This window comes from Callionymus lyra, chromosome 1, assembly GCF_982586985.1.
Source record: "Callionymus lyra chromosome 1, fCalLyr1.hap1.1, whole genome shotgun sequence".
Taxonomy (NCBI): domain Eukaryota; kingdom Metazoa; phylum Chordata; class Actinopteri; order Syngnathiformes; family Callionymidae; genus Callionymus; species Callionymus lyra.
Genome location: NC_141818.1, coordinates 4,782,945 through 4,805,309, shown reverse-complemented (window position 1 = coordinate 4,805,309; position 22,365 = coordinate 4,782,945). Strand labels below are relative to the sequence as shown.

Genomic DNA, 22,365 nt, shown 5'->3' with positions numbered 1-22,365 from the left:
TACATGGATATGGTTCATACTTTTTAAAAAAATAGATTTATTTTAGTTGTCGTGGGGGTCTTTGGGTTCCGCAACCTGATGAAGAGAGAGGGATGTGGTAAGAACTCCTCTTGCAATCTAAACTTGAAGCAACATTACATTACAACGCATTAGACAGACTCATGTCTTCATAAGAATATCTGTTCCGAACCAAGGTGAAATGATGGTCAATAACCAATGTGTTCTTCGGGTCACCTTGACCCTGAGTTAACACAAGGGTTAAGAATGAAGACTTTCACAAAATATTAAATACTAAACAATTTATTAATAGTTTGTTTTTCAAATATAATCAATTTTTAAAAGTTACAGATGAACAGAAAAGTCAAATGTTTAGGGGAAAAACAACGATCATTGTGTTGGTCAAAAGAGAGAAAGGTCATTAAGGGGTCAGTGTTAGGAGTAATTCATAGACAGCAACACAATTGTCGATTTATTTCTTGGTCGTCTTCATGATCCATTCAAGTTGCTTCCTGGAGAGAAAACTATAAACTCCTGGCATCTTCAAGACGCCACATTCCTCAGGTCCAAAAGAAGTGACACCGACCAGAGCGTTGTTGCACAACAGTGGCCCGCCAGAGTCGCCCTGCGTGGGGAACAAACCTGGAGTTAAAATCAGCGACGGTTCAGAAAAAAACTGCTTCAATCATCTCAACTTACGCCACATGTGTCGTGAGGCTTCTTTCCAACAGAGCCGGCACAGATCATGTCACTGTTTATCACTTGATGAGGCTTGTAATACTTTTCACACTTCATCCTGTTGATCACCGTCACTTTGGTGGACATCAGCACGTCAGACATTTTCGAGTTCTTAGCACTACTGGTTTTTCCCCAACCGGCCACCAGGCATTTCGTCCCGGCTTTAGGGTCTCTGGTGGTTTTTCCCAAAGTGTGCCAACTCACCCACTTCGTCTTCTTCACTTCTATGTTGAGCTGAGAAACATTTATTTTTAAACCTTAAACTCTAAAGATATTGATGCAACATTAGTGATAATCGTGAACTAAAACCTAAACAGGAAAACAAACCTAAATCATTTGGACGTAGGAGACTGTAATACACGGTTGTACCACAAGGGTGTAAAACCCTATCAAGCAAGAGGCCAAAATGTATTTACTCAAAACAAGTCAGGAGGAGTCAAAACTGAATGTATCGGAAGTCTTTATTTATCTATCAATGGCTTGTTTTAGCAAATAGCTTCCCTAAGTTAACATTAAAATCTTAGCTCCTGAGGAAAATACACAGAAAATAAGAAACAAAAATTAATTTTTCACATTGACTCAAGACAAAATAGATTGTTGGACGACATAATATCGCTGGCCCTGAACTTACCATACATTGTGAAGGGTCTGGTTTCTTGTTAAATTAAATTAAATTACATTTTTATTTAAAAATGCAAGTAACTACGTAAGTACGTTTTATTTCATTCATTCATTAAGTTTATTGTAAGGACTAATCTCTTTTCAGTTTAAATAACAGCTATTAATATCCAGTTTCCTTTTATTCATGTATATGTTATACATTCTGAGTCAGTGCAACATTTCTGTGTTTAGAAGTTTTCTGGGAGCACAAAATCCTTAATAGGAAAATCCAATTTAATGGCTGTATAAAAATAATAGTTTAGGTTTCAGATTTATGTTTCAAAATTCAAAACAGAATCAACAGAAGGTACACAGACCATGTTGGGGGTAATTAAATGTAAAACTACAATTTAATAGTAGTTTGAAGCTCTTGCCGACCACATACAAGTTACTTTACGGGCCGTATTTGGCCCCCAGGCCTGAGTCTGACACCTTTTACATTGTGGTTCTTCTTTCATTCAAACTTTTCTCACCTTCAGCAACATGAGGTCGTTGATGTTGGTTTCTTCGTTGTAGTCGGGGTGAATCTCCTGGTGGGAAACTTTCCCAACCTGCCTGAAGTTCTTCTCCTGCTTCTCTGACTTGATGGAGTGAAGTCCCAGAGTCACTTTCATGTCTTTACTGGAGAAAAAACAAATATTAACCATCCAAATATTATTTGGTTACTCATGGTGGTCTCTGATAGAGTTTAAATTTTAATAGAAGTTTATTTTTTAAACCTTGTTTGGTCGTGAATATCTCTATATTATCTTTAAATTAACTTATGACAATGTCAACCTTTCGATGTAATAATTGTTTTTTAAAACAAAGTTCTTGAATCACTTGGAAGTCACTACTTACCCGGCACAGTGTGCAGCCGTCAGAACCCATTTTGAAGTGATCAATGTTCCCCCACATCTATAGGGCTGTAGCTTTTGAGTCATTTTGTCTAATTTCTTATATCCCACCAGAGCCATGTAGGGGAGAGAGTGAGGCTTCACCTCTTTCCCTCCGATGATTTCAGCACCATCACCTAAAGCAGCAGAGACGACTCAGTGTTGAGGGCAGAAGACATCATTCAGGTTAAAGCTAACTTACCTGACTGGGCACTGAGGATGATCACGGAGGACAGAAGAGCGACGACCTTCAAGAACATGGTCTTCTTAGTGAGAAGTTTAATTCAATTCTCTTCTGCTGAATCTGCTCTGCAGCTTTTAAACCCTCAGAGGAATGTGGTCTGAGGCAAATGCATGAGGAGGAAATCGATCGACGTGGTAAGAAACTTGTAAACGACGTGAAAGTCACGTAGACGACATGTAAAGGTCACGGATGCAGACAAGTATCTTGTTGTTTTTTTTAGAATCAGAAGTTATTTGTTTCCTACCATCATCTTCTCACACCAAGAGGATGTTTGAGTCTGAGTCAGTGTGAGGTAGAGTCATCAGACTCAGGGTTTCATATTTAAGATCATCAACATCAACATTTTTAGTTAGAGAAACCAATCTACTGCTCATTAACGATTCCCAATATGTTTATGGTGTGACTGATTAAGTAGATCTATATTTAGCTACATTTGTGACTCAAGTTTTCTTCCCCTCATCCTCTTCTGCTTCGTCTACATTGCGCACACCCCCCCCCCACACACACACACACACAAAGACACACAACACCCCAAAAGAGCTACACAAGAAAGAGCCATTAGAAAACATCCTTTTCCAGTCCCTTTTGTTAAATATAAGGGGGTAGAAAAGACCCCCATGAAAATATAAATAGGTCAAACTTTTATTACTATAACATAGTTTGAAGATTAGCATGTAGAGCTTGTTCCGAACTCTCAGTGAAGATTTTAACCTGATAGTGTTAAATAAATAAATAAGTAAAACAAGTTTAAACAAGTTGGAGGTAAAAGTGCCAAATAAATCAGGAAATAGTTAAGAGCAGGCGGTTAGTTTCTCAATAAGAGCTAGATAAAAGAAACAGCAAAAGAAACACGAATAATGCTCTTTAATCACTATTTTTCATGGCTTCAACAAAAGCTTGACCTGCAGTATCGTTGATCAAACTAACTAAAGCAGAATTTATTTTTTGATGTTCTCGTTGATCCAAGCGATTCGATCTTTGGAAAGATACATGAACACGCCGGGAAGATTTTTATTTCCAAAGGAAGTGACGCCAACCAGCTTTCCGTCACAGACCAGTGGACCACCGGAGATCAGTTACATGGAAACAACCGTTATTCTAATGAACTCTTGTGAACCACAGGACATTTTCATACATATCTGAAATGTCTTATGTTACTCAAGTATACTGTATATATATCAAAAGAAGTAAATTAATTGTATTTTTGGTGCTTAAATGAAAAACAACCTTATTTAATTAAATTAAATGTGGTATTAATGTTGCCTCTTACACTTTGTGAAAAGAGAAGATTAATGCGTAAATCCCCTTTACTTACATGTACATGGTTCTTAATTTTATTGAAATTAGATTTATTTTAATTGTTCCTCGACCTGATGAAGTTGAAACTGCTCCAAGACAGATCAGATCATTCCCCCCAGAAAATCTCCAAACTTATCTATCGACGTTTATGTTTAGAGAAACCATACTGCTGCCCACCAACGATTCCCCACATGTTTATGGTTTGGCTGACCAACTTGAGCTATATGTAGCTACATTTCTCATCCTCTGCTTCTTCAAGGTCAAATTGACAGTACCCCCCCCCTCTAGGTAGCGCCTCCAGGCGTTCTACCCGGTCTTTCCGGGTGCTCCCGGTAAAAGTCTCGGAGGAGGGAGAGGTCCAGGATGAGTGAGCGGGAGATCCAGGAGCGCTCCTCTGGACCGTAGCCCTCCCAGTCCACTAGGTACTGGAAGCCCCGACCTCTGCGGCGAACCTCCAGGATCTTGTGGACCTTGTACGCAGGGTGATTGTCAATGATGAGCGGAGGAGGTGGAGGCTCAGCTGGCACACTGAGAGGACTGGTTGAGACGGGCTTCAGGAGAGAGACGTGGAAGGTGGGATGGACCTTGAGCGACGGAGGGAGCTTGAGGCGCATGGCAGTGGGATTAATGATCCTTTTGATCTTGAATGGCCCCACGAACCTAGGAGCCAGCTTGCGTGATTCCACTGGAAGGGGAAGGTCCCGGGTGGATAGCCAGACCTTCTGGCCAGGTGAGTACCTCGGGGCTGGCACACGGTGCTTGTCAGCGAGGCGTTGATTTCTTGTGACGGTGCGGGATAAGGCCGCCCTGGTCTGGTGCCAGACAGATCGACAACGTCGTAGGTGGGCCCGAACTGAGGGAACCGCTGCCTCCCTCTCCTGAGAGGGGAAGAGAGGTGGTTGATAACCGTACGCTGCCATGAATGGTGAACTCCCAGTGGCAGATGAAGTTAGGGAGTTGTGAGAATACTCCACCCAGGGGATGTGCTGACACCAGGAGGCAGGGTGACGAGCTGACACGCAGCGTAGAGCTGATTCCAGGTCCTGGTTGGCCCGTTCCGTCTGACCGTTGCTCTGCGGATGGTACCCCGACGAAAGGCTAGCCTTAGCCCCTAGGGATCTACAGAAAGCTCTCCATACCTGCGAGGAGAACTGGGGTCCCCGATCCGAGACAATGTCTACCGGGATTCCATGGAGTCTAAAAACATGTAGGACCAGCAGGTCTGCTGTCTCCAAGGCTGACGGTAACTTTATCAGGGGGATAAAATGAACCATCTTGGAGAAGTGGTCCACTACTGTCAGGATTACTGTCCTACCCATGGAAGGAGGGAGACCGGTGACGAAGTCCACAGAGATGTGCGACCAGGGGCGACTCGGCACAGGTAAGGGTCGAAGGAGTCCAGCGGGGGGGCGACGAGAGGACTTTCCGCGAGCACACGTGGTACATGCAGCCACAAACTCCAGGACGTCGCGTGCCATCTCCGGCCACCAGAATCTCTGCCTGAGAAACGAGAGTGTCCTTGAAACGCCCGGGTGACACGCTACCTTGTGGGTGTGCCCCCACTGAAGGACCTGGGCACGAGCTGGCTGCGGAACAAACAGTCTATCAGGCGGTCCAGAGCTAGGTCCTGGGTCACTCTCCTGGGCCTCCTGAACAACCCTCTCTATATCCCAGCTGGCCGCCCTGATAAAGCACCGCTTCGGAAGGATGGTCTCCTCTGACAGACCCTCCTGGGAAGGAGCAAACTGACGGGATAAGGCATCAGGCTTAACGTTCTTACCTCCCGGGCGGTACGTCAGGGAAAAGTCGAAACGACCCAAAAACAGGGCCCAACGGGCCTGGCGGGAGTTCAGGCGCCTGGCCTCCTGTAGGTAGAGTAAGCTCCGATGATCCGTTAAAACCAGAAAGGGTACCTCTGAGCCTTCCAGCCAATGCCTCCACTCCTGAAGTGCCGCCACCACCGCCAGGAGCTCCCGGTTGCCAATGTCATAGTTCTGCTCCGCTGGGGACAGCTTCCGGGAATAGAAAGCACAGGGATGCACCTTGTTGTCCCTGGCGCACCTCTGGGACAGCACTGCCCCTATGCCGGTGTCCGAAGCGTCCACCTCCACGATGAACTGACGGGCTGGGTCGGGGTGTCGTAGGATAGGCGTGGAGGAGAACAGCGAGCGCAGCCGGTTGAAGGAGTCGTCCGCCTTGGAGGACCAGGTGAAAGCACTCTTGGTGGAGGTAAGCTGGGTTAATGGAGCGGCAACCTGGCTATAACCCCGGATGAACCTGCGATAAAAATTAGCGAAACCCAAGAATCGCTGCAATTCCTTGCGGCTAACAGGCACCGGCCATTGAGCAACTGCCTCCACCTTCATGGGATCTGGCCGCAGCTGACCCTGCCCTAGAATAAAACCCAAAAAACTCACTGTGGGGACTCCGAACTCGCACTTCTCTGCCTTGACAAACAGTCTGTTCTCTAATAATCGTTGGAGAACGCGGCGGACGTGGCTGACGTGTTCCTCAGGAGAACTGGAAAAGATCAGAATGTCGTCAAGATAAACGTACACAAAATCACTCAAGAAGTCCCCTAAGACCTCATTGATAAGTCTCTGGAACACCGCTGGCGCATTGGTCAGGCCAAACGGCATGACCAGGTACTCGAAGTGTTCTAAGGGGGTCTTAAAAGCCTTCTTCCACTCATCGCCCTCTCTAACACGGACCAAGTGATAAGCACTTCTAAGGTCCAGTTTAGTGAATATCATGGCCTTGTTCAGAGGATCAAACGATGGGTCTATGAGTGGGAGGGGATACCGATTCTTAACGGTTATGCTGTTTAACCCCCGGAAGTCTATACAAGGTCTCAGGGACTTGTCCTTCTTACTAACAAAAAAGAACCCTGCACCAAGAGGCGAAGAAGAGGGGCGAATTAAACCGGCGGTCAGTGACTCCCCGATATAAGTGTTGAGGGCCTGGCGCTCCGGGCGAGAAACCTTGTACAGTTGACTACAGGGAAGTGGAGAACCAGGAAGTAGGTCGATGGCGCAGTCATAGGGACGGTGCGGTGGTAGGGATAGCGCCCTCTCTTTGCTAAAAACCTCACCCAAACTGTGATACTCTGGAGGAACGGAGGAAAGGTCAGGAGGGGGAGAGATGGGAAGTGGAGGATGAGAGGCAGTAGGTGCAGAACGGAGACACAGTGAATGACAATGCGGGCTCCAACCAAGTACCGTGGAGTTCACCCAATCAAAGTGAGGGTTATGGATACGAAGCCAGGGGAGACCGAGAACAATAGGAGAAGAGGGAGAAGAAATCAGAAGTAAACAAATTAACTCAGAGTGGTTACCCGAAATCGTGAGGGAAAGGGGAGTAGTCTGGTGAGTAACGTCGAGTAGTGGTCGGCCATCTATGGCGCAGACCGGGCGGGGAACGTCTAGTTTAACCAGGGGAAGGTTGAGGGAAAGGGCGAAGTCTCGGTCAATAAAATTGTCGTCAGCGCCAGAGTCGATTAGAACAGCTTCCGCAGTCGAAGTCAAGTCAACCGTCAATAGACCAGGTAGGGTGATCCGGTGAGTCGGGTCATGAGACGAACGAGTGTGTCCCATCCGAGCACTAACCTTAGGTCGACTGGGGCAGACACGTAGTCGATGACCAGGCTCGCCGCAGTACAGACACAGTCCCTTCGTGAGCCTGTGGGAGCGCTGTTCCGGAGACAAACGTGTCCGACCCAGCTGCATAGGCTCATCGGGTGGCGGCGTCGGAGTCTCAGGAGTCAACAGAGGAGCTGGTTGGTCAAAAGGGGGAAAAGAAGGAGAGAAAACGTCCCTGCCACGTTCCCTGCGGCGCTCCCTCAACCTATTATCAATCCTGATAGCTAGGCTGATAAGAGCCTCCAACCCCTCTGGTTCCTCCCGTGTGGAGAGTTGATCCCTGACTGCGCTACCTAACCCCTGGGTAAACACGGTGATCAGTGCGGGTTCATTCCAACCACTCTCAGCAGCTAAAATTCGGAAATCTACCGAGTAATGCCCCACAGACTCCTCGCCCTGTCGTAACCTGAGTAGTTTGCGAGAGGACACCGCGGGAGAGCGATGTGGTAGGTCAAAAACCCGGCGCATCTCGTTAGAGAAACAGTCAAAATTAGCTAGAGCCGGAGAGTTAGACTCCCACAGGGAAGTAGCCCAGTCCGCTACTCTACCCCGGAGGAGGTTTATTAGATAAGCGATCTGAGCGCGACCCGCAGAAAACGAGGAGGGCTGCTGGCTAAAAACTAACTGAACTTGGAGCAAAAAGCGTGAACAACCACCCACTTCTCCACTATAATATCCCGGCGTGGGTATCGTGGGTTCGCGTAGAACCGGCAGTCTCTCAGGTTGAGCAGGAGCAGAGACAGTCGGCGTGCGTACAGAGGCTGCAGCGGCTGCAACAGGTGCTGGAGGGGCCACACGGAGAGTCAACTCACCCACGGCGGCTGACAGCTGGACCAGCGCTGCGTGACTCTCCCGTGTCATCTCCTCGAGCGAACCAAGTCTGGTGCCTTGAGATCCGAGGGCTCGGCGGAGCTCCTTCACTTCCGCTGGGTCCATTTGGTGGCCAGAGAATTCTGTCACGGGTGGAACTCGGCAGGAGACCCAGAAGCGGAAGTGGACAAATATCCTCGGAGCAAATGTTCAAGCAAAGTCTTTTAATACTCCAAGCGGTCGGAAAGGACCGAAACAAAAAACAAATCAGGAACTCGGGACGAAGGCAGGACGCGGCTGGAGATCGGGATCTCAGATCCGGAACTAAAACAAAAGAGAAAAAAGACTCACTTGAGCAAAACAAGGCGCTGACAACGTCAGGGGTCTTCGGGAAATAGTTCATACGGAACACGAGCATAGAGAATCTGCGATGCCAACCTAGTCTGGAAACTCAATTCTCTGGCGAGTTCTTCAGGTCCGCGACGCTCCTTTTCTGTGGGAAGAACCCGCCATTCCATCACCCCCAGCCGCGCACCTGCCCGCGTCTGTCAAGACAAAAGCATAGACACGTACCAAAACAGGAAACCGACTTCAAAATAAAACAGGAAAACACCAAAACATGACATATCTGATCCATTGAAACCAATTTCTCAGCTGTGAGGTGACAAACCACAATTCTGCTTCTGTTCCAACAACAGTCTTCCTTAACACAGAAGATAAAGGAGGAGAAAATTAAGTAATTTCATTGTCTAAATTTCATTAAATGTGGTATTATTTTAATAAAATGATGCCCCTTGCACTTGGCAAAAAGACAAGATAAATGTGTAAACCCCCCTTACTTAAATGCATATGGTTCATACTTTTATTGAAATTAGATTTATTTTAGTTGTCGTGGGGGTCTTTGACCCCCCTTTGGGTTCCGCAACCTGATGAAGAGAGAGGGATGTGGTAAGAACTCCTCTTGCAATCTAAACTTGAAGCAACATTATATTACAACGCATTAGACAGACTCATGTCTTCATAAGAATATCTGTTCCGAACCAAGGTGAAATGATGGTCAATAACCAATGTGTTCTTCGGGTCACCTTGACCCTGAGTTAACACAAGGGTTAAGAATGAAGACTTTCACAAAATATTAAATACTAAACAATTTATTAATAGTTTGGTTTTCAAATATAATCAATTTTAAAAAGTTACAGATGAACAGAAAAGTCAAATGTTTAGGGGAAAAACAACGATCATTGTGTTGGTCAAAAGAGAGAAAGGTCATTAAGGGGTCAGTGTTAGGAGTAATTCATAGACAGCAACACAATTGTCGATTTATTTCTTGGTCGTCTTCATGATCCATTCAAGTTGCTTCCTGGAGAGAAAACTATAAACTCCTGGCATCTTCAAGACGCCACATTCCTGAGGTCCAAAAGAAGTGACACCGACCAGAGCGTTGTTGCACAACAGTGGCCCGCCAGAGTCGCCCTGCGTGGGGAACAAACCTGGAGTTAAAATCAGCGACGGTTCAGAAAAAAACTGCTTCAATCATCTCAACTTACGCCACATGTGTCGTGAGGCTTCTTTCCAACAGAGCCGGCACAGATCATGTCACTGTTTATCACTTGATCAGGCTTGTAATACTTTTCACACTTCATCCTGTTGATCACCGTCACTTTGGTGGACATCAGCACGTCAGACATTTTCGAGTTCTTAGCACTACTGGTTTTTCCCCAACCGGCCACCAGGCATTTCGTCCCGGCTTTAGGGTCTCTGGTGGTTTTTCCCAAAGTGTGCCAACTCACCCACTTCGTCTTCTTCACTTCTATGTTGAGCTGAGAAACATTTATTTTTAAACCTTAAACTCTAAAGATATTGATGCAACATAAGTGATAATCGTGAACTAAAACCTAAACAGGAAAACAAACCTAAATCATTTGGACGTAGGAGACTGTAATACACGGTTGTACCACAAGGGTGTAAAACCCTATCAAGCAAGAGGCCAAAATGTATTTACTCAAAACAAGTCAGGAGGAGTCAAAACTGAATGTATCGGAAGTCTTTATTTATCTATCAATGGCTTGTTTTAGCAAATAGCTTCCCTATGTTAACATTAAAATCTTAGCTCCTGAGGAAAATACACAGAAAATAAGAAACAAAAATTAATTTTTCACAATGACTGAAGACAAAATAGATTGTTGGACGACATAATATCGCTGGCCCTGAACTTACCATACATTGTGAAGGGTCTGGTTTCTTGTTAAATTAAATTAAATTACATTTTTATTTAAAAATGCAAGTAACTACGTAAGTGCGTTTTATTTCATTCATTCATTAAGTTTATTGTAAGGACTAATCTCTTTTCAGTTTAAATAACAGCTATTAATATCCAGTTTCCTTTTATTCATGTATATGTTATATATTCTGAGTCAGTGCAACATTTCTGTGTTTAGAGGTTTTCTGGGAGCACAAAATCCTTAATAGGAAAATCCAATTTAATGGCTGTATAAAAATAATAGTTTAGGTTTCAGATTTATGTTTCAAAATTCAAAACAGAATCAACAGAAGGTACACAGACCATGTTGGGGGTAATTAAATGTAAAGCTACAATTTAATAGTAGTTTGAAGCTCTTGCCGACCACATACAAGTTACTTTACGGGCCGTATTTGGCCCCCAGGCCTGAGTCTGACACCTTTTACACTGTGGTTCTTCTTTCATTCAAACTGTTCTCACCTTCAGCAACATGAGGTCGTTGATGTTGGTTTCTTCGTTGTAGTCGGGGTGAATCTCCTGGTGGGAAACTTTCCCAATCTGCCTGAAGTTCTTCTCCTGCTTCTCTGACTTGATGGAGTGAAGTCCCAGAGTCACTTTCATGTCTTTACTGGAGAAAAAACAAATATTAACCATCCAAATATTATTTGGTTACTCATGGTGGTCTCTGATAGAGTTTAAATTTTAATAGAAGTTTATTTTTTAAACCTTGTTTGGTCGTGAATATCTCTATATTATCTTTAAATTAACTTATGACAATGTCAACCTTTCGATGTAATAATTGTTTTTTAAAACAAAGTTCTTGAATCACTTGGAAGTCACTACTTACCCGGCACAGTGTGCAGCCGTCAGAACCCATTTTGAAGTGATCAATGTTCCCCCACATACATGGGTCTCCTGCTTTTGAGTTGCTTTGTTTAATATATTAAATTTCACCAGAGCCATGTAGGGGAGAGAGTGAGGCTTCACCTCTTTCCCTCCGATGATTTCAGCACCATCACCTAAAGCAGCAGAGACGACTCAGTGTTGAGGGCAGAAGACATCATTCAGGTTAAAGCCAACTTACCTGACTGGGCACTGAGGATGATCACGGAGGACAGAAGAGCGACGACCTTCAAGAACATGGTCTTATTGGTAAGAAGTCGACTTCAATTCTCTTCTGCTGAATCTGCTCTGCAGCTTTTAAACCCTCAGAGGAATGTGGTCTGAGGCAAATGCATGAGGAGGAAATCGATCGACGTGGTAAGAAACTTGTAAACGACGTGAAAGTCACGTAGACGACATGTAAAGGTCACGGATGCAGACAAGTATCTTGTTTTTTTTTGTAGAATCAGAAGTTATTTGTTTCCAACCATCATCTTCTCACACCAAGAGGAACTGTTGAGTCTGAGCCAGTGTGAGGTAGAGTCATCAGACTCAGGGTTTCATGTTTAAGATCATCAACATCAACATTTTTAGTTAGAGAAACCAATCTACTGCTCATTAACGATTCCCAATATGTTTATGGTGTGACTGATTAAGTAGATCTATATTTAGCTACATTTGTGACTCAAGTTTTCTTCCCCTCATCCTCTTCTGCTTCGTCTACATTGCGCACACACACACACACACACAAACAAAGACACACAACACCCCAACAGAGTTACACAAGAAAGAGCCATTAGAAAACATCCTTTTCCAGTCCATTTTGTTAAATCTAAGGGGGTAGAAAAGACCCCCATGAAAATATAAATAGGTCAAACTTTTATTACTATAACATAGTTTGAAGATTAGCATGTAGAACTTGTTCCGAACTCTCAGTGAAGATTTTAACCTGATAGTGTTAAATAAATAAATAAGTAAAACAAGTTTAAACAAGTTGGAGGTAAAAGTGCCAAATAAATCAGGAAATAGTTAAGAGCAGGCGGTTAGTTTCTCAATAAGAGCTAGATAATCATTTTCTTGTGTTTCACTCTTGTGTGAAGAGTTTTGAGATCAGGTTCATGGTAAATAAAGGAAACAGCAAAAGAAACACGAATAATGAACTTTAATCTCTATTTTTCATGGCTTCAACAAAAGCTTGACCTGCAGTATCGTTGATCAAACTAACTAAAGCAGAATTTATTTTTTGATGTTCTCGTTGATCCAAGCGATTCGATCTTTGGAAAGATACATGAACACGCCGGGATGAAATTCTTTTCCAAAGGAAGTGACGCCAACCAGCTTTCCGTCACAGACCAGTGGACCACCGGAGTCGCCCTGCAGGTGACAAATGGTTTTGAAAGCTCAAAGTGATTCACGACTTCATTTTATTCTGAACTTGGCTAAAAATTACACACCTTCCAGACGCCACTATAGTGCTTTCCAACGGCACAAAGAATGTTGATGTTAATTGCCTGGTCTTGGTTGTAATATTTTGTAGAGTTGCACGTCTTCCTGTCTATTATAGACACCTTGGTGGACTTCAGGACATCAGACCGATCTTTTTCGTAAGAAGTATCTCCCCAACCGGCCACCAAACATTTTTTCCCAGCCTTGGGCTCTTTCTTAATCTTCTTGATAGTGAACGGTTTCACACTTTTTGTGATCTTTATGTCATTTTCAAGCTGCAAGACAACATAAATATTGAACCACACCGAGCGTATGTCGTCTATCTGATCATATTTATGTTGAAGCAAAACAATTCTGGTTCTTCCAGTCACTGTGTGAACATCTCAACAAGTCGACTCACCTTCAGCAACATGAGGTCGTTCTCATTTTTATTCTCTTCATATTGATCATCGATCACTTGTTGGATGACTTTTTTCTTCTGTCTCGTTTTCTCTTCGTTTGTACTTTTTTTTGAGTGAAGTCCCAGAGTCACGTTCATGTCTTTACTAGAGAAGAAGCAAATATTAACCATCCATGCTTTGGTTACTCATGGTGATCTCTGACAGAGTTCAAAGTTTATTATACATACATTTTCTTTAAACCTTGTTCGGTAGTACATTTTTCAATAATATCTTTAAATAATAAACCCATGACAATGTCAACCTTAACTTGTAATAATTGTTTTTAAAACAAAGTTCTTGAATTACTTGGAAGTCACTACTTACCCGGCACAGTGTGCAGCCGTCAGAACCCATTTTGAAGTGATCAATGTTCCCCCACATCCATGGGTCTCCTGCTTTTGAGTTGCTTTGTTTAATATATTAAATTTCACCAGAGCCATGTAGGGGAGAGAGTGAGGCTTCACCTCTTTCCCTCCGATGATTTCAGCACCATCACCTAAAGCAGCAGAGACGACTCAGTATTGAGGGCAGAAGACATCATTCAGGTTAAAGCTAACTTACCTGACTGGGCACTGAGGATGATCACGGAGGACAGAAGAGCGACGACCTTCAAGAACATGGTCGGCTTGGTGAGAAGTTGACTTCAATTCTGTTCTGCTGAATCTGCTCTGCAGCTTTTAAACGCCCAGGGGTGCAGAGAAGAAGTGTTGTGAGGCTTCACACCTTTTACTGTGGGATCAGTTACATGGAAACAACCGTTATTCTAATGAACTCTTGTGAATCACAGGGAATTTTCATACATATCTGAAATGTCTTGTGTTACTCAGGTATAAAAAAAAAGAAGTAAATTCATTGTATTTTTGGTGCTTAAATTAAAAATAACCTTATTTAATTTAATTAAATGTGGTATTTATGTTGCCTCTTACACTTGGGGAAAAGAGAAGATTAATGTTTAATGATATAAATAGAGATTATTATTATTATTATTATTATTATTATTTACTTACATGTACATGGTTCTTAATTTTATTGAACTTAGATTTATTTTAATTTTCATGGGGGTCTTTAACCCCATTGTTTTCCTCGACCTGATGAAGTTGAAACTGCTCCAAGACAGATCAGATCATTCCCCCAGAAAATCTCCAAACTTATTCATCAACATCTACGTTTAGAGAAACCATACTGCTGCCAACCAACAGTTCCCAACATGTTTATCGTGTGGCTGAGCAACTTGATCTATATGTAGCTACATTTGTGACTCCCATTTTCTTCCCCTTATCATCCTCTGCTTCTTCTACGTTGCGCACACACACACAGACACAAACAAAGACACACAACACCCCAACAGAGTTACACAGCAAAGAACATTTAAAAAAAAACATATTTTTTAACAGACTCGAGATATATATCTAAAGAACTCCTCCAGCAATCTAAACTTAAAGCAGTGTGACTAAGACCTGCATCAGACAGACCCATGTCTTCATAAGAATACCTTTGTTCCAATGAAAACAACTATTCAGCAGTGAGTAAGTTTTATTAGTAATGAGGCGACAAACCTCACATTCTGCTTCTGTTCCCACAACCCGAGGAGCCCCCTTTTGTTCCTTGACCTGATGAAGTTGAAACTCCTCCAAGACAGAACAGATGATTCCCCCCAGAAAATCTTAGAACTTATTCATGAACATCAACAATGGTTTTTTTTTAAGAGAAACCATACTGCTGTTCTCTGATGCTTCCCCACATGTTTATGGTGTGACTAATCAACTTGAGCTATGTGTATCTACATTTCTCATCCTCTGCTTCTTCAAGGTCAAATTGCACCACCTGAGCAGAATAACACAACAAAGAAGCACAACAGGAAGAAACCTTGAGCAGAACCAGAAGTAGGTAGGTAGGTAAGTAGAACTTTATTGAAATTGTTTTTTTCCAAACAGCCACAGCAAATACAGCAATTTTTCACAAAAAAATAAATCAAAAATAAAATAAGAACAAGAACAAAGAGAAATAAAGAGAAAGAACAAGATCATACAATCTAAGTGTAAAGATAAAGATAAAGAACATAGATCAAAGAAAAATAACAAAGACAAAGGATACAAAGATAAAGAGAATATACAATATCAATCACTATCAATAAAGTAAGTAAGTAAGTAAGTAATATTTATTTATATAGCGCTTTTCCAGACCAGGGTCACAAAGCGCTTAGACAATCAAAACAATACTCAAAAAAGTACATACTTTAAAGATCAAGATAATACTGAGAACAACACAGGAGTTCGAGAAATTCAAGGAAAAGCCTGAATAAATGGAAACGTCTTAAGGTGTTTCTTAAAGGAGTCAGTAGATCCATCAAGCGCAAAGAGAGAGGAAGATCGTTCCAAAGCTTAGGAGCAACAGCCTGAAAAGATTTCTCTCCTCTGGTCCTGAGCCGTGTGCGTGGAACCATAAGTAGATTCTGATCCACAGACCTCAGAGCCCGAGCTGGGGTGTAAGGCTGGATCAGATCAGTGATGTAAGGAGGAGCCTGACCATGAATAGCTCTGAAAGTAAGAACCAGAATTTTAAAGTTGATCCTGAAAGAAACTGGAAGCCAGTGAAGAGTTTTAAGGATTGGAGAAATGTGAGTTCTCCTACTTGAGCGGGTCAGAATTCTCGCTGCAGAGTTCTGAATCAACTGCAGGCGAGACAGATCCTTCTTGTTAAGACATGAAAACAAACTGTTACAATAGTCCAGACGAGAAGAAACAAACGCATGGATTACAAGCTCCAGATCATGTTCCGACAACATTTTCCTAAGTTTAGAGATTTTTCTCAGTTGAAGGAAACAGTTTCTGGTCAGTTTTCTGCAGTGTTGAACAAGAGACATGTCTTTATCAAATACAACACCCAGGTTTCTCAGGCTCAGTTTGACAGACTGACCTAAGTCACCCAAGTACTGACTCAACCCTGGAATCTTATCATCAGGAGCAATCACCAGAGTTTCAGTTTTGTCCACATTTAGCTGTAAAGTGTTTTCACTCAGCCATTGTTTGATTTCTAGCAAACAATTGACTAAGCTGTTCAGCCTTTGGGGCTCAGTTGGGTCAAAAGAGCAGTAGAGCTGGATGTCATCAGCAAAAATGTGATAAGAAACATCTGGAAATCTAAGTTGATCTATCTATATACAGGCAGAGATGATGGAACAAAATAGATCAGGGACACCAGGGTCCGGCCATGGTGAGAATCCTAGACCAGTTAGGACTGTCATGGAAAGGTAAAGTAGATCGTGAACTAGTGCTGAGGGGGAGATGGAGAGGAAGAGGGCGAGTTTATAAAAATATCTGTTCCATTGTTACCAATTTCTCAGCAGTGAGGTGAGAAACCACAATTCTGCTTCTGTTCCCACAACAGAGGAGCCAATGAGAGACAAGCAGACGACGACATAAGACAGATATGTATCATAACTCTGACAACACATTGATCGTTTCACGTCCTGCTAAGATGGCCGTCTATGTGTCCTCACTGATCCAAGTCTTCTTTTAGAGACACCATACTTCTGCTCACTTATTCTTCCCTGCATGTTCATGTGTGACTGATGGTCATCAAACTCTCACTCTTCAAGGTCCCATTGAACAGTTGAAAATATCAGGGTACTAAACACAACTGTCCACACCACAATAAACATGAATCCAAATTAGGGAAGAAGACGTTGTAGGACTGAGAGTAGTAAAACACACAAAGAATGCAAACACAGGGAACAACAAACACCATGGGTCATAATGCAGTGAAAGTTTATACTTATCTCCTAAAAGAAAAAAATGTTACATGACATTATAAACTCTAGTATCTAAAGCTGATTTGTTTTCATCAATATCTTATATATTTTCTGCTATATAGATTTTATCACCATTTAAATGTATTTAAAGGGCAACTATTTAATGTGAAAACCCAACTCTCCTGACTCACTCACTCACTCATGTCTTCCTCTCCAAGATGCAGTAAGATCATTTTTTTCTGAATGTAAACATTTCAATGAAAATAGAGTTTTGTACAAAAGGACACAGACTGATGAGTACAATAGTAGTACAAGATCAATTTAATCTTAATGACAAGCACATACTTTTAGTGCCAGAGTTGTAAACCCTCAGGGGTGCAGAGGAGAAGCGTTGAGCGTTTTCACACCTTTCTGCTGTGAGACCAGTTTCATGGAAACGACCTTTGGTTAATATTCACTATAAATGTGTAAACCCCCTTTGCATATGGTTCATACTTTAATTGAAATTAGAATTATTTTAATTATCGTGGGGGTCTTTAACCCCCCCTTGTGTTCCGCAACCTGATGAAGAGAGACGGATGTGGTAAGAACTCCTCTTGCAATCTAAACTTGAAGCAACTTACATTACAATTACATTACAACACGCACTAGACAGACTCATGTCTTCATAAGAATATCCGTTCCATAGAAACCGATTGCTCAGCAGTAAGGTGAGAAACCTCAATTCTGCTTATGTTTCCATCACTGAGGAGCCAATGAGAGACAAGCAGACGACCACAAAAAGACAGATATGTATCACAGCTCTGACAACACACGGATGATCTCACATCCGGCGGCTAAAGTCTCTCTTGGCGTATGTCTGTCATTAAAAAATAAAGATATTATTATCACCACCTCAACACACACACACACATGCACGCACACACAAAGAACACCCCAAAGTCATCGAGTTTATCTGAACAATCCAACCGGTTTTCAAACCACATAGCAGCTTAAGTCAGACTCTAGGAGGGAGATTTTACAGCCTAATAATTACATATGTATTCAATTGTGTATCCTAAGTGGGAATACTTTAATAGTTTTTCAGTTTTGTTTAGATAATGTTTGAGTGTTGGAGGAAATTGCTGCTAAATTCTAGTTAAAAAAAAAAAGGATTTAAGATGTATAAATAAACATCTGAAGATCAAACCTAAAGATGGATATCTCATAGTGAATCCCTTCAGTCCTGTTGTGCCACGTCTCACCACTAGGGCGCAGCATCATTGTTCAAGAGAGCTCGACCTTGACTGACTCCAAAGCTGTTTACATACGTATGTGTTGTTGTTTCTTTGTGTATCTTAAACAGCTAAACATTCAAAATTAGAAACTTATTTTTGTAAAGAAGAATAGTTTTGTTACTATAATCTCATGCATGTTTTGATTCCCACAGAGGAAAATGTCAAAGGTTACAGATATATTGGGCGACATGTTTGTGTTTGTGTTTCCTGTCTTCAAAAATGTCCTTAAATCCTCTGTGTGTCTGTGTTTCGTACAAACCGAGGGTGGGTCAAAACCGACCCTAAGAGATGACCTAAAAAAACAAAGGTCATAATGTTTTGGCTAAGCAGTGTAAATTCCAGTACGTCCAGACTGGGGTAGGGGTGTGGGGGGTAGGCTTACACAGAAGACAGAAATAACTAATTTTGTTTTCTGGAAGTGCAGAGAAGGACGAGTATGAGAAGCAGAAGTGAAAGCGAAGCGATCAGACTCATGTGATCCTGAACACAATGTTCTCCTGGTTTACTGTAATAAGGTCATGATGAAAACCACTTCCTGCTGCCGGCTCTTAACGATGATCTGAAGTGGTTGACAATAGAATGTAGATTATTTCAGATTACTTGTAAAATCTGTGTCAAAATAAAACAGAAAGTAAAGTTTTCAGGAGGAAACACAACCAGACCTAGAGTGACCGTTAAAAACAAGGTGAAGGTAAATGGAGCTACGAGGACCCAACACTTACTTTAGACCTCCTCTGCCAACGACAGGAAGTCATTTGTCAACAGAAACCAACATCCACACAAGGTTTCCTTTTATCGTTTAAAGAGCCATTTTGGACGTTTTCCCGTCAAAATAAAACCGAAACTCCATTTGAAATATGAACCGAAGCTAAGTCCCATAAAACCTATTAGATAAAAAACAGGATGAAAATGGTGGTTTGGCTAAAATATACGTGGTAAACAAAGTGTGTCTTAAACAAAGGTGTTAGGAAGTCACATGTGGCTCTGAGGCCGCGGGTTCCAGACCCTAATACTGACCTGGGTGTTGGAGTAGCAACAACAAGTGTTGCCAAATCTCTTTCAGTGCAAACGCTCAGTTATATGGGTGTAAGAAAATATGTTGTATACATATATGTGTATATGTATACAATTTCGATTTTGGGTTGCAATTAAACTAATTGGCCACTAGATGGCAGCAGTCATAACATCCTCCTTAGCTACAGAAACAAGGAAATTCTGGCGATGTCTGAGGACGAGAGGATACGGTGGACTCCATCAGCTTTTAAAGCTAATGTTTGGACATATTTTGGTTTGAAAACAAATGAAAGCTTTTACTACTTCGTCAAGAGTCATTCATTCATTCATTGCCAACCGCTTTATCCCGGGGTCGGGGTCGCGAGGGGACTGGAGCCTATCCCAGAGTCATAGGGCGAGAGGCAAGGGACACCCTGGACAGGACAACAGGGCACACAAAGACAGACAACCATTCATACACGCTCTCATACCAGTCATGAGGTCTGTAACTTCTGCAACACCGGAGTCAAGTACTCGACAATACTAAGTAAGTAAGTAAGTAAGTAATATTTATTTATATAGCGCTTTTCGAGACCACGGTCACAAAGCGCTTAAACAATCAAAACAATACTCAAAAAGGTAGATACTTTAAAGATCAAGATAATACTGAGAACAACACAGGAGTTCGAGAAATTCAAGGAAAAGCCTGAACAAATAGAAACGTCTTAAGATGTTTCTTAAAGGAGTCAGTAGATCCATCAAGCGCAAAGAGAGAGGAAGATTGTTCCAAAGCTTAGGAGCAACAGCCTGAAAAGATTTCTCTCCTCTGGTCCTGAGCCGTGTGCGTGGAACCATCAGTAGATTCTGATCCACAGACCTCAGAGCCCGAGCTGGGGTGTAAGGCTGGATCAGATAAGTGATGTAAGGAGGAGCCTGACCATGAATAGCTCTGAAAGTAAGAACCAGAATTTTAAAGTTGATCCTGAAAGAAACTGGAAGCCAGTGAAGAGTTTTAAGGACCGGAGAGATGTGAGTTCTACTAGAGCGGGTCAGAATTCTCGCTGCAGAGTTCTGAATCAACTGCAGACGAGACAGCTCCTTCTTGTTAAGACATGAAAACAAACTGTTACAATAGTCCAGACGAGAAGAAACAAACGCATGGATTACAAGCTCCAGATCATGTTCCGACAACATTTTCCTAAGTTTAGAGATTTTTCTCAGTTGAAGGAAACAGTTTCTGGTCAGTTTTCTGCAATGTCGAACAAGAGACATGTCTTTATCAAATACAACACCCAGGTTTCTCAGGCTCAGTTTGACAGACTGACCTAAGTCACCCAAGTACTGACTCAACCCTGGAACCTTATCATCAGGAGCAATCACCAGAGTTTCAGTTTTGTCCACATTTAGCTGTAAAGTGTTTTCACTCAGCCATTGTTTGATTTCTAGCAAACAATTGACTAAGCTGTTCAGCCTCTGGGGCTATATACTTGTTACTATAGTATCACAATATGTCGTATCAATGCCCCTCTATCGTGAAATGTACGGAATCACCAGATTCAATACCAAACCTGTTGATAACTGTGAAATGTAATTGAATCTCACCTTGAAAACTATAACTTAATCATCTAGATAAAGGTGAAAAAACACCAGTAGAACAGAGCAAGGCAACTCCATCCACCCATACTTGGAAAGGCTGTAGAAGAATGGATGGACAACACTACCAACATCTAACATCTGATTTAGGTCCTTTATTATATTTGCTGTACTTGGTTCCCCTGGGTAATATAATTCAGAGATTTCCTGATGTTTCTTACCCTTTTTTTCTGATCACATCCAGCTCTACTGCTCTTTTGATCCAACTGAGGCCCAAACGCTGAACTTAGTCAATTGTTTGCTAGAAATCAAACAATGAGTGACTTAGGTCAGTCTGTCAAACTGAGCCTGAGAAGCCTCTTGTTCAACACTGCAGAAAACTGACCAGAAACTGTTTCCTTCAACTGAGAAAAATCTCTAAACTTAGGAAAATGATGTCACAACATGATCTGGAGCTTGTAATCCATGTGTTTGTGTCTTCTCGTCTGGACTATTGTAACAGTTTGTTTTCATGTCTAAACAAGAAGGATCTGTCTCGCCTGCAGTTGATTCAAAACTCTGCAGCGAGAATTCTGACCCGCTCTAGTAGAAGAACTCACATTCCTCCGATCCTTAAAACTCTTCACTGGCTGCCAGTTTCTTTCAGGATCAAATTAAAAATTCTGGTTCTTAATTGCAGAGCTATTCATGGTCAGACTCCTCCTTACATCAGTGATCTGATCCAGCCTTACACCCCAGCTTGGGCTCTGAGGTCTGTGGATCAGAATCTACTGATGGTTCCTGAACACGCTTCCGGACCAGAGGAGAAATCCTTCCAGGCTGTTGCTCCTGTGTTTGTCTTATGTTGTCTTGATCTTTTAAAGTATATATTTTAACTGTGTATTGTTTTTGATTGTTATAGCGCTTTGTGACCCTGGTCTAAAAAGGAGCTTTACAAATAACCATTACTTACTTACTTAGGAGACCTAAGATACTTGGTCTTCGCCTTGACTGAACCTCCTCCGCCGTTCCACAGTTGCTCAGTAAAACATCCATAACACCTTCATCTTCAAACAATTGTAAAGAAAACATCTCATTAATATCAAACTGCTCTAAAAACCTGTTCCTGATTCCAACTTCTGCATGTATTACTGTTTAATAGAAAACGCTGACGATGCAGGAATTCTTGGCTCACGGATGAAAGGAAATAAAAAAGTCTGTGGAACGAAACGCACTTGACCTGGTTTCTCAAGTGACTCGGCAAAGCCGCTCTCAACAACATAGATCGTGTTTCTTATTTATTCCTCTGTGATGCAACAGCTGTTCCGGGCTTGGTCAACATTAGAGGTCACAGCCTGTGTCGGACGGATCACATATTCTGTGTTTGTTATTGTCCACATGTGTCCTGTCATAGGTATGTGTTGTAACTCAGCAGCAGACATATGACCAATCAGAGGAGAGTATTTGGATCATGTCATAAAGCTTAATGTCATCGTCTTTGTGT

General features: G+C 42.3%; 3 protein-coding genes and 1 pseudogene across 3 annotated transcripts; all 4 read right to left on the bottom strand.

The window, feature by feature from the left end:
• Positions 1–400: 400 nt before the first annotated feature.
• On the bottom strand, positions 401–2,545 carry LOC148087513 (granzyme A-like). Its single transcript, XM_087789134.1, has 5 exons — positions 2,473–2,545; positions 2,236–2,407; positions 1,869–2,016; positions 697–969; positions 401–622 (listed from the first exon to the last, which is right to left on the bottom strand). Exons 1-5 carry the CDS (start codon positions 2,528–2,530, stop codon positions 470–472), a joined length of 804 nt encoding a protein of 267 aa, XP_087645260.1. The 5' UTR covers positions 2,531–2,545; the 3' UTR covers positions 401–469.
• A 1,463-nt stretch (positions 2,546–4,008) lies between these two features.
• Positions 4,009–5,087, bottom strand: LOC148087512 (uncharacterized; annotated as a pseudogene).
• A 4,309-nt stretch (positions 5,088–9,396) lies between these two features.
• Positions 9,397–11,659, bottom strand: LOC148087511 (granzyme A-like). The gene is made up of 5 exons (XM_087788964.1): positions 11,585–11,659; positions 11,348–11,519; positions 10,981–11,128; positions 9,809–10,081; positions 9,397–9,734 (listed from the first exon to the last, which is right to left on the bottom strand). The coding sequence occupies exons 1-5, from the start codon at positions 11,640–11,642 to the stop codon at positions 9,582–9,584; spliced, it is 804 nt and encodes a 267-aa protein (XP_087645090.1). The 5' UTR covers positions 11,643–11,659; the 3' UTR covers positions 9,397–9,581.
• Positions 11,660–12,529: 870 nt separating this feature from the next.
• On the bottom strand, positions 12,530–14,000 carry LOC148087510 (mast cell protease 4-like). The gene is made up of 5 exons (XM_087788829.1): positions 13,830–14,000; positions 13,593–13,764; positions 13,229–13,373; positions 12,837–13,103; positions 12,530–12,756 (listed from the first exon to the last, which is right to left on the bottom strand). The coding sequence occupies exons 1-5, from the start codon at positions 13,885–13,887 to the stop codon at positions 12,619–12,621; spliced, it is 780 nt and encodes a 259-aa protein (XP_087644955.1). The 5' UTR covers positions 13,888–14,000; the 3' UTR covers positions 12,530–12,618.
• Between the last annotated feature and the right edge of the window lie 8,365 nt (positions 14,001–22,365).

Excerpts from the sequence above, each read along its gene's own strand:
- LOC148087513 (XM_087789134.1), bottom strand. The coding sequence starts at position 2,530 with ATGTTCTTGAAGGTCGTCGCTCTTCTGTCCTCCGTGATCATCCTCAGT. Across the intron at positions 2,408-2,472 it reads CATCCTCAGTGCCCAGTCAG|GTGATGGTGCTGAAATCATC; the intron begins GTAAGTTAGCTT and ends CTGCTGCTTTAG. Across the intron at positions 2,017-2,235 it reads ACGGCTGCACACTGTGCCGG|TAAAGACATGAAAGTGACTC; the intron begins GTAAGTAGTGAC and ends TTTTTTCTCCAG.
- LOC148087511 (XM_087788964.1), bottom strand. The coding sequence starts at position 11,642 with ATGTTCTTGAAGGTCGTCGCTCTTCTGTCCTCCGTGATCATCCTCAGT. Across the intron at positions 10,082-10,980 it reads ACGACCTCATGTTGCTGAAG|CTCAACATAGAAGTGAAGAA; the intron begins GTGAGAACAGTT and ends AATGTTTCTCAG. Across the intron at positions 9,735-9,808 it reads AGCCTCACGACACATGTGGC|GGCGACTCTGGCGGGCCACT; the intron begins GTAAGTTGAGAT and ends TTCCCCACGCAG.
- LOC148087510 (XM_087788829.1), bottom strand. The coding sequence starts at position 13,887 with ATGTTCTTGAAGGTCGTCGCTCTTCTGTCCTCCGTGATCATCCTCAGT. Across the intron at positions 13,765-13,829 it reads CATCCTCAGTGCCCAGTCAG|GTGATGGTGCTGAAATCATC; the intron begins GTAAGTTAGCTT and ends CTGCTGCTTTAG. Across the intron at positions 12,757-12,836 it reads ACTATAGTGGCGTCTGGAAG|GGCGACTCCGGTGGTCCACT; the intron begins GTGTGTAATTTT and ends TGTCACCTGCAG.